The 16,151-nt window shown below is 33.6% G+C and overlaps 1 protein-coding gene across 3 annotated transcripts in view; it reads right to left on the bottom strand.

The window, feature by feature from the left end:
• Window positions 1–3,653: 3,653 nt before the first annotated feature.
• Window positions 3,654–16,151, bottom strand: part of LOC145297777 (uncharacterized) — a 139,905-nt gene continuing 127,407 nt past the window's right edge. For all 3 annotated transcript variants that reach the window (XM_080144029.1, XM_080144031.1, XM_080144032.1), the window contains exons 4-7: window positions 15,424–15,510; window positions 11,631–11,681; window positions 9,293–9,415; window positions 3,654–5,592 (exon numbers count right to left, since the gene is read on the bottom strand). In XM_080144029.1, coding sequence (XP_080000155.1) covers window positions 5,440–5,592; window positions 9,293–9,415; window positions 11,631–11,681; window positions 15,424–15,510 — 414 coding nt within the window. In that variant the 3' untranslated portion in view covers window positions 3,654–5,439. The remainder of the gene's footprint in view (window positions 5,593–9,292; window positions 9,416–11,630; window positions 11,682–15,423; window positions 15,511–16,151) is intronic.

The raw sequence follows: 16,151 nt of genomic DNA, 5'->3' as shown, positions 1-16,151 counted from the left end.
TGCCTATGTAAAAAAAAAAAAAAAAGACATGAAATAACTTTCCCATGTCATTCGCATGCCGGTACGTAAAAAGTGTAACTCTACTATAAACCAATTCTTCAACCCTACCAGATTATCTGTGCATTAGCGCAGCACATAAACAGCTGGAGTGTTGTTGCATTGATAACAAGTAGCAGTAGTAGACACCACAGTAATATTGCTCTTTTTTTGTCAGTCATCGTGCCCCCTTCCTCCATTAGGAATACCTCACCTCGGATAAAATTTTACACTCTGCCAATTATTGGCATTCAACCCTACATTACTTGCAAGATGGTGATAAAAAAAAATATTGAACACACTAGTTTGACGCAATAATTTCATAGTACAATTTGGTTCAAGGATAACCTCTGTCAGTCAATTCACCTGGCGATTTGAACAGATAGTAACAGATACGGGTGAGTCCGTTGAGGATTACGTCAAGGGATTTTGGAATGAGACTTGGGTATGTCAGTCTTGTCAAGCAAAGATATGCAAATCTGCTATTAAAACCTTAATGCCACTTATTCAAAACAACAAACAGTATTTGTTTATTAATTTGATTTGTTTTGGATGGGAAATTCTATTGCAGCATTAACTGGATCGACAAGCAACTTTAGCCCAGCACAGCATGCAGGAGACTATGGCCAGGTGCGTATACACAATGCATTGTCATATAGGAACTGCATTGAAATAAACTAAAGTTTCACATGCAGTTTCTTTTCTCGAACTATCTATCTGCGGAACACAATACCATGTTGTTGCATCCTAGCTGACTATAACGTGGTCGTTTTCAAGTCTAATATAAATTCTTGTTCTGACATCCTCTTAAATAATCAAGCCCTGCCCATTACTGATCATGTCTTATAATCTACCTTTATCCTAGAGTGGCTTCTGGACCTTGATAAATAGTGACCCTCCCCCCCTCACACACATACAGTAAAAGAAATAAATAAACTAGGAAATTAAGAAAAAGGTTTGAGTGCACACGTGCAATTATGCATTGATTGTCTGTGTATCACTATGTATGTTTGAATATGCTTCTAACTGCTACGAACCAAAGAAAATGTTTTTTTTTTTTGTTTTTTCAAACTTAAATATGATAGACCGAAAGCCAGCTTATTATAGATAATTTACAATGAATATAAAATAGCATTTCATGATAATGAATGAAAAATAAAATTATATGAAAAATTTAGTTGTTTCCTTTTCTTTTGAAAATAACAAATGAAAGTGTAGTTAACATTCGTAGGCAAGCCAAATATTACGATTTTTTTTTTTTAACTCGATCTGCAAATTTTGAATTTTTAACAGTTTAGAGTTATTTCCCCTTATTTTGTATCGGAATGAATTTACTATTCATAACCATGATTTACTATTCATAATCATGATTTTACAGATCTTGTGATTCATTATTTACTTTACTTTTTTTTTTTAATCTGAACATTTATTTCTGCTTAAATTTGTCACATGGTCTGACTTTAATAACATCTCTGAGTTTTACCAAGAACTGTACCAACATCTATAAATATAAAAGCGAAAATGTATGTTTGTATGTGTGTTCGCTTTTTCTGTATGTCTACAAAAGGTTTTTTTTTTTTTTTTTTTTTTAGAGAAGCGGTCGGTCGGTTCACAACTTTTTAAAACTTTTTATATCACATATAAATCGTAATATCTTAGAGTTAACAATGAAGCTCGCCTGTCTATTTAATTTGCTCGATTTCGGGAAGATAAATATTCAACACTTGTCGCTCGCCGCATATAGGTTAGTCTTTTTCCTATAACATCTTGGGAAAATAAAAATCCCGCAGTCAAACTTGACCTCATTAAAACGGGCACCTGCCAAATCCAAGTAATTAAATTCAAACGTGTTTCTGTTAGCATCTCGTGGTGGGGCAATCGTTAACGTCGCATGTTTTTTTTTTTTTTTTTTTTTTTTCCCACTTTAATTTACAAATTTGCCTCAACGGTTCGGGTTCGATCCTCATACTTACCTACCAAAACTTTTTTTTTTTTTTTTACCCCCCCCCCTCCCCCCCGGAGTTTCCAAACACCCGGGCAACGCCAGGTACCCCTCACTAGTCTAATATAAATCAGGTATACATGTGTTTTAGCAATGAAAATGTCTATGGGTACATCGAAAAATGGAAACCAACAAAACATTGAAATAATAGAAGGGTCACTAGTTAGTAAGTGCTAACTGAAAACTTGAACAAAATTTTGTAAATGAAAACTTGAGAAAAAATTTTAAAACAAAATTTTTGTCTTACAATTTTAGAATATAAAAGTTGTTTTTAATCAGTGAATTTTTATTTACACAAAATTGTGTTTAGTTATAAAGTTAAATAGTCATGAGACTTCAAAATGCTTGTGTAAGTAATATACTTATGTGAGGATATTTATTCAGCATTGTGTATGTGTGTTGGTTTACCTTGTTCTTTTTGGTGTGTGTTAATGGGTAGCAATTCGTTTCTATTGTAAAAAAAAAATTTTTTTAAATGAATGTGAAATGAAGAAGGCTCGTATGTAAGTTATTGATGTTTCTTTTCGCCTTGCCTCCCCTAGCCGAAGGCATGAGGTTGGGTGTAGAGAATGTTTTTAGGGTCCTGTTTTTTGTGAAAATGTGGAAAAAAAAAAATTGATTTTGTTGATTGGCTCTTATAAGAGTTTATAAGTTTGGACTGGCTTATTACTTTTACATGAATGTATTACTTTTTGGTGTTTGAAACGATTTGATTGGCTAATTTCCCCCACTTTTTATCTGGGTCCTAAATCCAAATGCAAATTCCATGAACAAAGCTTCTCTCCTAGAATTACTTGGCTGTGGAACTCTGTTCTGCTTTCCGTCTGATTACAACATGGTCGTCTTCAAGTCCAATGTAAACAAATTCTTTCTGAACCGTCCTCTTAAATAGTTAATTTTTACCTAATTTCCATCACCATACACGCATTAACCCTTATCCTCGAGTAATCACTCTTCTGTAAAAATCTAATATATAAAAAGGCTATATGTTCTGTCTGCCTCCATATTTTCAAACTCTATTTTCTCTGAAACTAAGTCACAGAGCAGCGCTAGTAGCCTCAAATGATTTTTTTTTTCTTCTTCTCCCAAGACCGTTCTTTTATAGGTCTTTAGCCAGTTAAAATAGTTTTAATGGGTCAAAATTGAAAAAAAGTCGTAATATATTTTGTACATTAATCTTAGTTTATTTTTAATCTGTTCATACGCGTGTCACGTTGGTACAGTGGTAGCGTCACCAGCTTTGAATGCTAGTTTTTGTTTCAATTCTAGCTGATGGCAGCCAAATACTTTTTTTTTTTTTTTTTTTTTTACTTCTGAAATTGCAACTCTATAATAATATATACGAAATCTGGACAAATTAAAATATATTTAAGCATATTTTATGCCTAGGCAAAGCCAGGTGCCCCTTCCACTAGTAAATGAATAAAATAAAATAACTTTCTGAAAGTGACAAAAAAAGCGAATTAAAATGTGGAGAAAGAAAGAGAAGAGCAATTAGTCATTTGCTTTTTAGCGTTCGTCGGAATTGTTTCATGATTCAGTCACACGACAAATGAATATCAGTCTTATTTGCAATCAGATTTTAAAAATTAAAAAGAAAAATAAACGGCAAGCAAAATTTTGAACAAATCAATCTTTATTCAAACAAGATTAAATTTTTTTTTATTACAAAGTTAGAAAACGGAAAATGAAAAAAGTTTAACTAAAACCAAGTAAACCTTTCTAAAATAAAAAAAAAATTCAATAATTCTGATTGTCATTTTTTTTTTTTTTTTTTTTTTTTTAACATTCAATTATTTTTCTCCTTGCAAAAACATTCTAACATTTCTTGTCAAACCGTGTTACCATCTAAACGGAAGAAAAATGTAAAGCTTTCTTTTCGTCTTCAAACATAGTTTTCTTTCCAGATTTTTATGGTCACTCCCAAATAGCATTTAAGCTGACAAATCTGACTGTTTCTGCCAATTTTCATTTGTTATATTGTTATTAGAAATATTTTAATGTTTCGGTACGATTTGTTTATCAAATTTTGTGCAATCTAGACAATTGCTAATGTGAGATATTTTAAAATAATCGCCTAAAACTAAAAATCAGCAAGACGATAACTCGTTTTAGATTGAAGAATATAATAGGAGTTATATACCTTATGTTTAAAAATGTGCTAATAACTCTTTAATTTATACATAACTATGAATTATTATTTTTGGTGTTCTTAAAAGTAAAACATTTCCAAAACAAAAATGCAGAAAAATCTCAAAAGAAAAAAACTTTATGATGTGTGCATCTGTGTTTTGGAATGATGTCATATTCCAAAAATCATAAATCGATTAAGTATTTTTTTTTTTTTTTTTTTTTTAACTAAGAAAATCAAATTTTATGACAAATCAACGAAAAAAAAAATACATTTCACCTGTCTGTTAATGTGTGAATGTATATATGTTTGTATGTCTCACTAGAACTTTCATCAGCCACATCGGATCAGGTCAAAACTGGTACCATTCCTCAGACGCATAATACCTGAAAATTAGAAAAAAAAATGATTGATTCTGTGGTGTTCAACTGGACCTTTTCTTTCAAGGAGGGATCACTTTTTGCGTCAAGAATTTTGCAAATCACATACGCCTAGCAAACAATGTATGTTTAAAACATGCTATTTTGAAGGGTCATAAGTCATTGACAGCATGTTAGCTTTTTCCCCTTTTCCTCTCGAGTTTCAGGTTTGAGCCTGCCTACTGTGGCTTTTTTTTTTTTTTTTTTTTAGACGGAGGGATTCAGCATACGGGCTGCCGAAACTTCTTCCGTTCTTTTCTACGGGTTGCTCAATATCCTTATAGCAGCAGCTCTGTCTACCTGGGCAATGCCGGGTATCCATGCTAGTGCTTAATAAATAAGGGAGGCAATTCAATTCGAACTATTGAGATCAAAATCAGCCTTGTAATGGCTACAATTTCCTCTAAAAAAAAAATATATATATATATATATATATATATATAATTAAAAACTTTGATTTTTGGAATATGACTTCATTCTGTGACGAGTACATACATCATAAAAGATTTGTCTGCAGTTTATTTTTTTAAATAAGCTTAATTCTAAATAAGCACCTTATTTTCTATATTTTCACAAAACTATTCCAAATCGATTACAATTGTATAATTTACATTGATTTTACATTTTTTTTTTTTTTTTTTCGCATGTAATTAACATTACTTTTTTGTACTTTTATTACATGTAATTAGCCTAATTTTTAATCAGTTTTTGTACAAATTTTGTTAGGAAGTATCGACTTATTTTTGTTCAAGTGATTTCGTTTTTTTTTTTGTTTTTTTAAGCCCCCCCCCCTCCCCAACTTATAAAATGTCTCCAAGCAAAATTAATGAAGCATTGCAGCCGTTTCTTTATCAGCGTCCACTCGTCTTGTAGGATTGGTCAAAGGCAATGTCAGCGGGAAGGTAATCCGATGGATCTTCAATAATGATATCCGGAGAGTAAAGGACTTGTTGCTGGACAATTAGTGGTTGCTCGCATGATTCTGGATTGTATGAAATAGTGTGCTGAAATGAAAAAAAGGAAGAAAAGCTTATTTTATGCACCAGATAAAATGGTACTTATGCAGAATAGGAACCATGTTATCATCGGTAGATTCAAACATTATGTAAACCGTCGGAAGGTGCCGAACACGGGGTTTTTTTGTTTTTTGTTTTTCAAAGGAATCCCCCCACACACACACACACACACACACACACACACACATTTATCCTCGAGTGGCCTCTGGCCATGATAACAGTTAAAAAGTATACAGTGGTCAAAAGGACAATATCATAGTAATTGTTAGTGTAAATTTGGTAAATTGGATTACTTAAGGGAAACGGCTCATCAAGAACTTATTTACATTAGACTTGAAGACAACTATATTGTAGTCAGCTGGAAAGTAGGTAAACGGAAGAGAGTTCCACAGGTGTGCAGTTCTAAGAAAGAAACTCTGTTCATGGAATCTACGTTTAGGTTTGGGCACAGATAAAGAGTGGGGAAATTATTGGTAGTATTTACAGCCAAACAAGTGTTTCTTGTGAATGTTTGGCGAGGGGGGGGGGTCATAGATTGGAACTCAGATGAGCACTTGCCATGAAAATAGCGATAAAACAAAGACAGGCTCGCAACGTCACTTCTGAAAGAGGTTGCAGGGAAGAGAAAAGGGCATTACTCACTAGGCTACGAAGTTTATTCTGAACTCTGTCCAGGCAAGATAAAGTCTTCTTAGCAGCTCCTGCCCAAATGTGAGAGCACTACTCCATCCTTGGGCGTATCTGGCTCTTGTATAGGTAGAGAATTGCATCAGGAGATAGATATCTACTGGATTGACAGAAGGATCCCATCATTTTTCCAGCAATCTTGCCAACAGATTTGATGTATGTATTCCATTTTAGATCAGGAATAAAAATCAAGCCCAGAAGCTTGTCAAAACATGGAGCCCCCCCCCCTAGACGAGAGCCATTCATTTCAATTGATGCCAATTGATGGGGATCAGAATGTTGATGATGCAAAGATAGAAGCTTGGTTTTAGATGCATTAAAAGTAACCAACCACTCCTTTCCCCATTGTACAACGTGATTAAGATCAGAGGAGAGAGAATCGGAGAGAACTTGGTCGTTTACGGCCTTTGATGTGCTACCATAGAGGGTAGTGCCGGCAGCAAAAATGTCTATGAATGATCTAAGGATGTGATTTGGAAAATCATTAATATAGATCAGGAAAAGTTGGACCCCTGAGGGACTCCAGCATTAATACTGAGAGCTTCTGATTTTTGCCCATCAACTACTATTATGAACCTATGAGAGAGGAATGATCTAATGATTGAAGACATTTTCAGCTATACCATAGCTAGAGATCTTGTAAAGAAAACCTTTATCATCAACGCTCTGATTCCCATCTGGCATCAATTGAAATGGATGGCTCTCGTCTTGGCGAGGCTCCATGTTTTGACAAGCTCCTGATCTGAAATGGAGCACGTATATCAAGTCTGTTGCCAGGGACACTGGGAAAATGGTGGGATCCTTCTACCACTTCAGAAGATATCTCACTACTGATGCAATTCTCTATCTGTATAAAAGCCAAGTACGTCCAAGGATGGAGTACTGCTGCCACATCTGGGCAGGAGCTGCTAAAAACAGCCTATCCTGCCTTGACAGAGTACAAAATAGACTTTGTAGTTTAGTGGGGGATGCCCTTTTCTCTTCCCTGCAACCTCTCTCTCACAGAAGAGACGGTGCGAGCCTGTCTTTGTTTTATCGTTATTTCCATGGAAGGTGCTCGTCTGAGCTCCAATCCCTCGTCCCCCCTCGCCAATCTTTCACGAGAAACACCCGTCTGGCTGAAACTACTATCAATAAATTTCCCCACTCTTTATCTGTGCCTAAATCCAAACGTAGATTCCATGAGCAGAGCTTCTTTCTTAGAACTGCACGCCAGTGGAACTCTCTGCCGCTTGCTTGTTTCCCACCTGACTACAACTTGAATGTCTTCAAGTCCAACATAAACAAACTCCTGACAAACTGCCCCCTTAAATAAGACACTCTATCAAAACCCCCAATACTAATGATTACTACAATACTATCTCATTGATTACTGTACACGCAATAAGCCTTATCCCTGAGTGGCCTTCGGGCCTTGATAAGTGGTGACCCCCATGTAAAAAAAAAAAAAAAAAAACCCTATCAAAGGCCTTTTATATGTCAAGAGCAATTGCCCTAGAAAGGAAGCCTGGCATGTTTTTTTTTGTTTTTTTTTATTTATGGGAAAAATATTGTATTTCTTTTGATAACCAACAACTATTAGCAAACAATTTTTTTTATTTTTTTTAACCTCTAAATCCAAGAAAAATACATTGCATGGCAAGTATTATTATTTAGACAGTAGATGCAGTGTAACCCGGATATAAGAGACTTCTCCGCCATTCCGTACGGTTGTCTTATATTCAGGTTACACTGTACATTAACACAGGCTCTAATTTGGGACCAGAGAAAATCTCTCTTATATTCGGGTCTCTCATATTCGAGTTACACTATAAATGTGGACCTCGGCATGTAGAGGGCAGTTTTGCACACACCCAGATTCCACCTGATATGTATGGGAAGTATCGGCATCTGGGTGTTTTTGTTTTGTTTTGTTTTTTGCTTTTTGTTTTTTTTGTTTTTTGTTTTTTTTTCCTTGTATTGTGTTTTATATTTATACTTGTGGACCCACGCGTGTCCCTGTCGACTGTCGCCAGTGAACAAGATGACGATATGGCCATAAGAAGATGAATGAAAAATCCATGGCACACATAAAGGCCATGTGGGGGTAACACTAGGCTAGTTGGTAAAATTCAGTTCGAAGTGACGCTCTTCTGTAGGTTGAAGGTTCAATCCTCAGTGTGAGCAAGATTTGACGTGCAATTGTGAATTATTTAGGGCGATGCCCTCTTCTCTTCCCTACACAACCTCTTTCCCACAGAAGAGACGTTGCAAGCCTGTCTCTGCTTTATCGTTATTTCCATGGCAAGTACTCGTTTGAGCTCCAATCTATGGTTCCTCCTCGCCAATCTTTCACGAAAAACACCCGTCTAGCTGAAACCACCGTCAATAATTTTCTCCACTCTTTATCTGTGCCTAAACCGAAACGCAGATTCCATAAACAAAGCTTCTTTCTTAGAACTGCATGCCTGTGGAACTCTCTTCCGTTAGTTTGTTTTCCAGCTGACTACAATTTGGTTGTCTTCAAGTCCAATGTAAACAAATTCTTGAACCGTCCCATTAAATAATCCAATTTACCAAATTTCTACTACTAACAGTTACTAAGAAATTATCCCATTGACTACTGTACACTCAATGACCCTTATCCTCTTGTGGTCTCCGGGCCTTGATAAGTGGTGACCCTTTGTTAAAAAAAAGGGGGGGGGCGTCTACCTGGTCATGGCTGATGGAACAAGAGCATGCTGCTCTCATTGATTCAATAAAGGGTTCCATTAGTGGGGCAGGTTATCTCGATATTCCATAATCTTTCACTTGGTGTTTGTATCACTAAGTGAAAGACTGTTTCCGCAATCTGCCCCACTACATTTGAAATTTCGTGCAGATATGAGACACTTTGAAGAAGGTCGAAGGTTACATCGGTCGAATTGTGAAAATAATACGCAAGAACATTCCAAATAATACAAATTCTCAATCCTCGTCTCCAAAAACTCAGAAATAGAGAAAAGATTGTTCTTGTCCTTACCACTTGCAGACATGCGGCAGGTTCATGATAATAAATAATAGCAGCTGTACACAACGACAATCCGAAGATGATGAAAGCCAGGGTTCCTGCCACGGGGCTGACCACAGCCAATGTGAGGGCTGGCTGAAATGAGACAAATAAAACAGAGGGTTAAGATAATTAAGAACTTAAGAACATCAAATAAGACTAGTAGGTCACTGGCCGTTGCCCGGTCATAAAATATGCTTAATATGATTTTTTTAATTCATGCAGATTTTGTATTTATTATTATAGAGCAAGTTCCTTATTGATTATCATATTGTACCCAATATGTAGGAGTGATTTCAAAAGTAAAAAATGACTTGGGTGCTATCAGCTAGAATCGAAACCAAAACATTTAGAGCTCCAGACTTATTCCCTACCATTTGAGCTATTGGTAAATAGATAAGAAAGATTGATAAATTAAACCACTTGAAGCTATGAATGAATTTGCACATGCACAAAAATAATAGAAATATGTTGAAATGTACATTTTTGCATTTCAACTTGTTGACATTTCTGTACGCGTTATCCATCCATCCAAACAAAGATTTTAATGTTTAGTAACCATTCACCAAGGATGGTTTATATTTCTTGTTTATTTCAGTTTCATGTAATCAATAGTTTATCGGTTAAATATTTTTACATACATACATACACATGCTTACATATGCATACATACACATATGCATACATTCACACACACATACATACATCTACTGTTTTATTTATATAGATTCTGCTTGTTCCTTCCTTGGTTTATACGTTACACTTTGAAAACGGCCAAATACAATTTTTGAAGGCTAATAACAAGTCCATCTGGTAACCCTGGACAAGAATATGAGCTTGATCTCCCTTTGATGTAGCCTCGTTTTCGAATATCATTATTATAATATATGATCATTGTTATAATGGTGTGAGAAGGGAACTCATAATTTCGATGTGCAGTGGTTCTTTCCGCAAAGAAAAAGGTCAGCAAAAGGTTTTTTAAAAAAAAAAAAAAAAAAAAAAAAAAAGGGAACATTCAAAAGAAACAGAGCAGAATTTAAAAAAAAGGGGGAACATTCAAAAGAAACAGAGCAGAATTTTAAAAAAAAGGGAACATTCAAAAGAAACAGAGCAGAATTTAAAAAAAAAGGGAACATTCAAAAGAAACAGAGCAGAATTTAAAAAAAAAGGGAACATGCAAGAGAAACAGAGCAGAATTTAAAAAAAAGGGAACATTCAAAAGAAACAGAGCAGAATTTTAAAAAAAAGGGATCATTCAAAAGAAACAGCAGAATTTAAAAAAAAAGGGAACATTCAAAAGAAACAGAGCAGAATTTAAAAAAAAAGGGATCATTCAAAAGAAACAGAGCAGAATTTAAAAAAAAGGGAACATTCAAGAGAAACAGAGCAGAATTTAAAAAAGAGGGAACATTCAAAAGAAACAGAGCAGAATTTTAAAAAAAAGGAACATTCAAAAGAAACAGAGCAGAATTAAAAAAGGGAACATTCAAAAGAAACAGAGCAGAATTTAAAAAAAAGGGAACATTCAAAAGAAACAGAGCAGAATTTAAAAAAAAGGAAACATTCAAAAGAAACAGAGCAGAATTAAAAAAAAAAAAAATATTTTCTGCCAAGACGTGTTATTTATTTTTTTGTCCAAACTAATTTTTCGCGTTATCCAGAAAAAATATTAGATTTATCAAAACATATTTGTTGATTAAATGTATTTGTAAATGTGATTATTGGAATACCCTGGCCAAATCACGGCTAAAAAAATCGTATGCGTTCATCACACTTAAAGACCGAACCGGAAACTCGAAAACGAAATGAAACAAAATTTATTTTTTATTTATTTATTAATTTATTACGATGTATTTTAAAAATTTTATCACTGCACAAGCAGAAGGGCTCAGCATATAAAATCAACAGTAGGTTCTTTGATGCGACAGGGGCGCGTTCGAAATGAATGTTTCTGTTTAGAGCACAATTGAACCATGATACTTGACTTTTGCATTTTAAACTTTAATTCAAACTTTTATAAAATCAACCATATGTTCTCTACAGTGCAATGTAGACTACAATGTATTATGGACTAAATCACTGCGGGGAGGCATGTGAAGCTTTCTTATGCATTGTTGTAGGTTTCTGACTATAGCAGCCAATCAATCGATTTAAATGAAAAAAATTGGCAATCAACCGATTTTTTTTTTTTTTTTTTTTTTTTTTTTTTAAATAATAAAAGTACTTGCAGTGTGGAATATTCCTTGATCTTAATTCTGATTTAATAATGAATTTATAGCAAACAATTATTAAACAGTAAGTATATACTTACAAAGTCGATTTCTGGAGAAAGCTTTGAGGTATGTCTCCGAATTGTGTTTATCTGAAAAATAAAATGTTGCAAATCAACAAAAGTTCCGAAGCTTCACTTTCACCACAGATGTTGGCAACATTCATGTGATCCTTTCTCCATGTATCTGATTCATAAGAACACCAATGCCAACAAAAGAATCGAGCCGGTCTAAAAGTTGTACCCTGTCACTTGTATTTATGAATTTACGTTTTTTTTTGGGGGGGGGGGTAAATTAAGAAATTTGTTTTTCTTAGACAACGCGACCAGAGGATTCTCCTACCAACACTCCTCATTTCTCATCCCCGTCCCCTTTAATAGTCCCCCATGAATTCACCACATTTTTTTTCTCTTTAATCTAAATGTTCTCAAGCCGTCTTTTCTCCTCTTCTGATGAAAAGCATTTAGATTCGAAATGCTATGGCCTAAAGAGGTTCTTTTTTTTTTCTGTTTTCCTCTTATTTTCGTCCTTATTGATCTGATGACTTAATAAAGTTTGTAAATCCGACTTGAATCTAATTTAAAACCAAAAGTGCAAGACACTAATTCAGAGTTTTTTAACATTTCAGATTCTTCGGACTATATTAGGAGATGAAACGGGAAACAGGGCCATAAAATAAAGTAATATGATATTGTAAGCATATTGAGATAGTACATAGTAGTGGTCTCTGTTCAATTCTGAGCAACGTCAGGTCTCCCTGCTAATAATCAATATCTTACATCTGTCACTGATTATATATATTTTTTTATTTTTGGAATCCTTTGAGATAAGTAATTTGTCTATTTAGTTATCCTCATCTTCATAGTTGTTGTTTCACAACGTTTCGGCCAACTCATCCTCTGGCCTTCTTCAGGTGATTAACCACGACAGGATAGGAATAATGAGTCTTAACTGTAGACCCAGTAATTACTGCCTTCCATAGTTGTCGTATCACCACGTTTGGCCAACTAATACTCTGGCCGGCTTTGAGTAAGACTGAAACAGCCATCTTCAGACAATGCTCACCTGGAACCGTAAAGATTCAACACCTCTATCCTCTGCACCATGGGATCTGCGGTTAATCACTTAAAAAAAGCCAAAGGATGAGTTGGCTGAAACGTGGTGAAACAACAACTATTAGGATAACAGTCCGCAAATAAATCTGTCACTGATGTTTATTATTATTACTACTACTATTATCTACTAGCGGCAGGAAGTGGAGGCGCACAGCTTTGCCCGGTCGTAAAATACGCTTAAATATGATATTTTAATTTGTCCAGATTTCGTATATTTTATTATAGTCATGATTTCTTAAGTAAAAAAAAAAAAAAATATTTCGGTGCCATCAGCTAGAATTGAAACCGAAAGAAAAACTGTAGCATTCAAAGCTGGTGACGTTACCAATGTGCAAACTGATTAAAAATAAACTAAAAGGAATGTACAAAATCTATAACAATTTTTTCAGTTTTGACCTCTTAAAAACTATTTTAACCGGCTAAAGACCCATAAAAGAACGGTCCATAAAAAATCCAATCATTTGAGGCCCAGAGCGCCGCTCTGCGAGTTTTAGTTGCGGAGGAGATAGAGTTTGAAAATATGGTGACAGACAGACATATAGCCGTTTATATATTAGAGTTTTTACTCTTTCAACCCAAACACTTGGATATAAAGGGTCTACAATTTGTGATCATGTCTACGAGATGTCTATTTGTATTGCATTTAAACTTCTGCATATCAGTACATTCAGGTGTGATGCCTTTTGGGGGCTTCTACATTAATAAAACCTATATCTAGCTTCTAACCTTGTGTCTGAATTCTAACTTGTGCTTCTAACCTTGTGCCTGTGATGAAGTTAAAAACATGTCATGCAAGTGCTTTGTGGGTTTGGGAAGGTTAGAGCATGTCAGCTGGGTTTGAATGACAGTCGTTTATTAATATTAACCAAGTCAAAACAATTTGAGATCCTAGAAAACAAAACGTCAAACCCAGAGAACTTGTCATCTCATCGAGGCATTCCAAAAACAAAACAATGTTCAAACCGTATGAAAATATATATATATATATATATAAGTTAGAAAAGCATTTCATCCAAGGCATAAAAATTGTTAAACAAAATGTTTTTACTATAGGCTTTAAAAATAAAGGTACAAGATTCAATTTGAAATTTATTTATCTTCAAAGTGCACTTTAATAAATTTTACAAAGGTATAAAAATCTAATTTAAATTGAATCTAAAAATTACCTTGGATTTATTTTATGTAATGTACATTCTGTTGCACTTAAAAAAAAATCATTGAAAATTTTGTATCTATATCAATAATTGTTAGATGCAAGATGTTTTTAATGTGCACCAAATTTACATTACATAAAATAAATTCAAGGTAATTTTGATTCAATTTAAATTAAATTTTTATACCTTACTTTGTAGAATTTATAAAAGTGCACTTTGAAGATAAATAAATTTCCAATTAAATCCTGTACCTTTATTTTTAAGGTCTATAGTAAAAACATTTTGTTTAACAATTTTCATGCCTTGGATGAAATGCTTTTCTAATTTATATCTTATCTTTTTAAGATTATATTTTAAAACTCTCCTTCTCTCTATTTCAGTTTGTATTTCTCCTCACACCACAACTCATTTTTTGCAACCCCCTCTTTGTAATACAGGTCTGAATAATGAGAAAATCTGAATTTTTTTTAATAAAAACTTTAAAATAACTTTTTTAGATTTAATTTTTTTAAACTTCTTTCAGAATAGAAATTCTTTAAAATTTAATAAGGAACATATTTTATATAGGTTTCATGAACAAATATTCAGTACATAATGAGAAAAATAGAGATGAAAATTTCAAAAGGACTGAATAACTGGCTACGGTCAACAATAGTAGTGCTCGCCATTGAAAGTCTTTGTTATTCTATTATTTAAAACATTTTGTGTCATGGTCTTTCGCGCGAGGACTTAAATATATATTCAAAACTTTTAAAGGTACTATTTGAGGAAAAAAAAAAGCCAAAAACATTATTTCAATGCGTATGAAAAAATAAATGTAACAAAAAATATATTTAGTGGGGAAAATATAATAAAAACAAATTAAAATAAAATGAAAATAAAATAAAAACAGGTACGAAATAAAAGTATGAATCAAATTTAATTCAAGAAATAAAAAGAAATTCAAAAAAATAAAATAAATACATGTTCGATTTAAAAAAAATAAATATATATATATATATATATATATATATATATATATATTTAAAGTGATGGTTGTGTAGTTCCAACGAGAGAAAAAATGTATATTTAAAAGAGTGTAGCCATCAACAATTGTGGGTTTTTTTAAAAGGTTTTCATCATATTTTTATTTTAAAATATTTTTATAACGCGTTTCGAGCTTAGGGTGTGCTCTCTTCAGATATTTTCGTAATAAGTTTTTCTTTAAAATAGGAGTTTGGAAAGTTATTTTTACCTCCGCAGATACTAAATGTGTTTTTCAGACTCTTTTACAACTGACTTTTAGCAAGTGCTTTATCCACTATGCCACAAGTCCGTGTGAAAATGACACTCAAGATAAGAACAATGGCCTGAGGAATCCAAATAATGCGAATAACAAATCCTCATCTCAAAAATTCAGAAACGTGATGTTAAAATTGTGTTTTCCGTAAATAAATAACTCTGAGAATCATTATTAAACTGGGCAAGTATTAAGGAGAGATGGAGAAATATGGATGGTAGAACAGAGAAATGTTTTAGATCTGAAAAACAAAATAAACATGTGAGGGTAAAAGAAAAAGTCTTACAAGAAAGCAAATTCTTCCGAAAAATCCGATGGCGCCCGGGACAAAGACGATGGATTCCACAAAGCAGATCAAAAGGAGTGTCGATTTCTAAAAGTAAAAAAAAAAAAAGATTATAAATTAGAAAAAAAAAAGGATTAGAGAGTAAATCTCTTTAATTATGGATAACAAAATCTATGGGGTTTTATATATATATATATATATATATATATATATATATATATATATATATATATATATATTTCTAGTATTTGAATATGTATCGGGTTTTATTTTTAATGTTTTGCTACTTGGCTTCTCAATATTCCGATACAAAACCTATCTAAGAACACTCCCAGACACACATAGTACATCTGTGTGAAATTTAAAAAAAAAAAAACCGGCCCAGCTGTTTCGGAGTCCATAGGAAACAAACTCATACACACAAAATGCGTTTAATATATGAGTTGAGATAAAAAAAAAATTTTGGTATTTTTTACGACCTGCCCCAGCGTAGTATAAACACCCCCAACAACCCCATGTTAAGAACGGCTTTCGGAATAAAGATCACCCCACCCCAACCTCCCCATGTTAAGAACGGCTTTCGGAATAAACATCACCTCCCCATGTTAAGAACGGCTTTCGAGGTTGTGGGGGTGTTTATTCCAAAAGCCGTTCTTTACATGGGGAGGTTGGGGTGTTTATAATACGCTGGGGCACGTCGTAAAATTTACCAACAATTTTTTTTTTTT

This window comes from Euprymna scolopes, chromosome 18 (assembly GCF_053919585.1).
Source record: "Euprymna scolopes isolate OS-2025 chromosome 18, ASM5391958v1, whole genome shotgun sequence".
Taxonomy (NCBI): domain Eukaryota; kingdom Metazoa; phylum Mollusca; class Cephalopoda; order Sepiida; family Sepiolidae; genus Euprymna; species Euprymna scolopes.
Note: the sequence above shows the minus strand (reverse complement) of the source record. Positions and strands in the feature narration are given on the sequence as shown.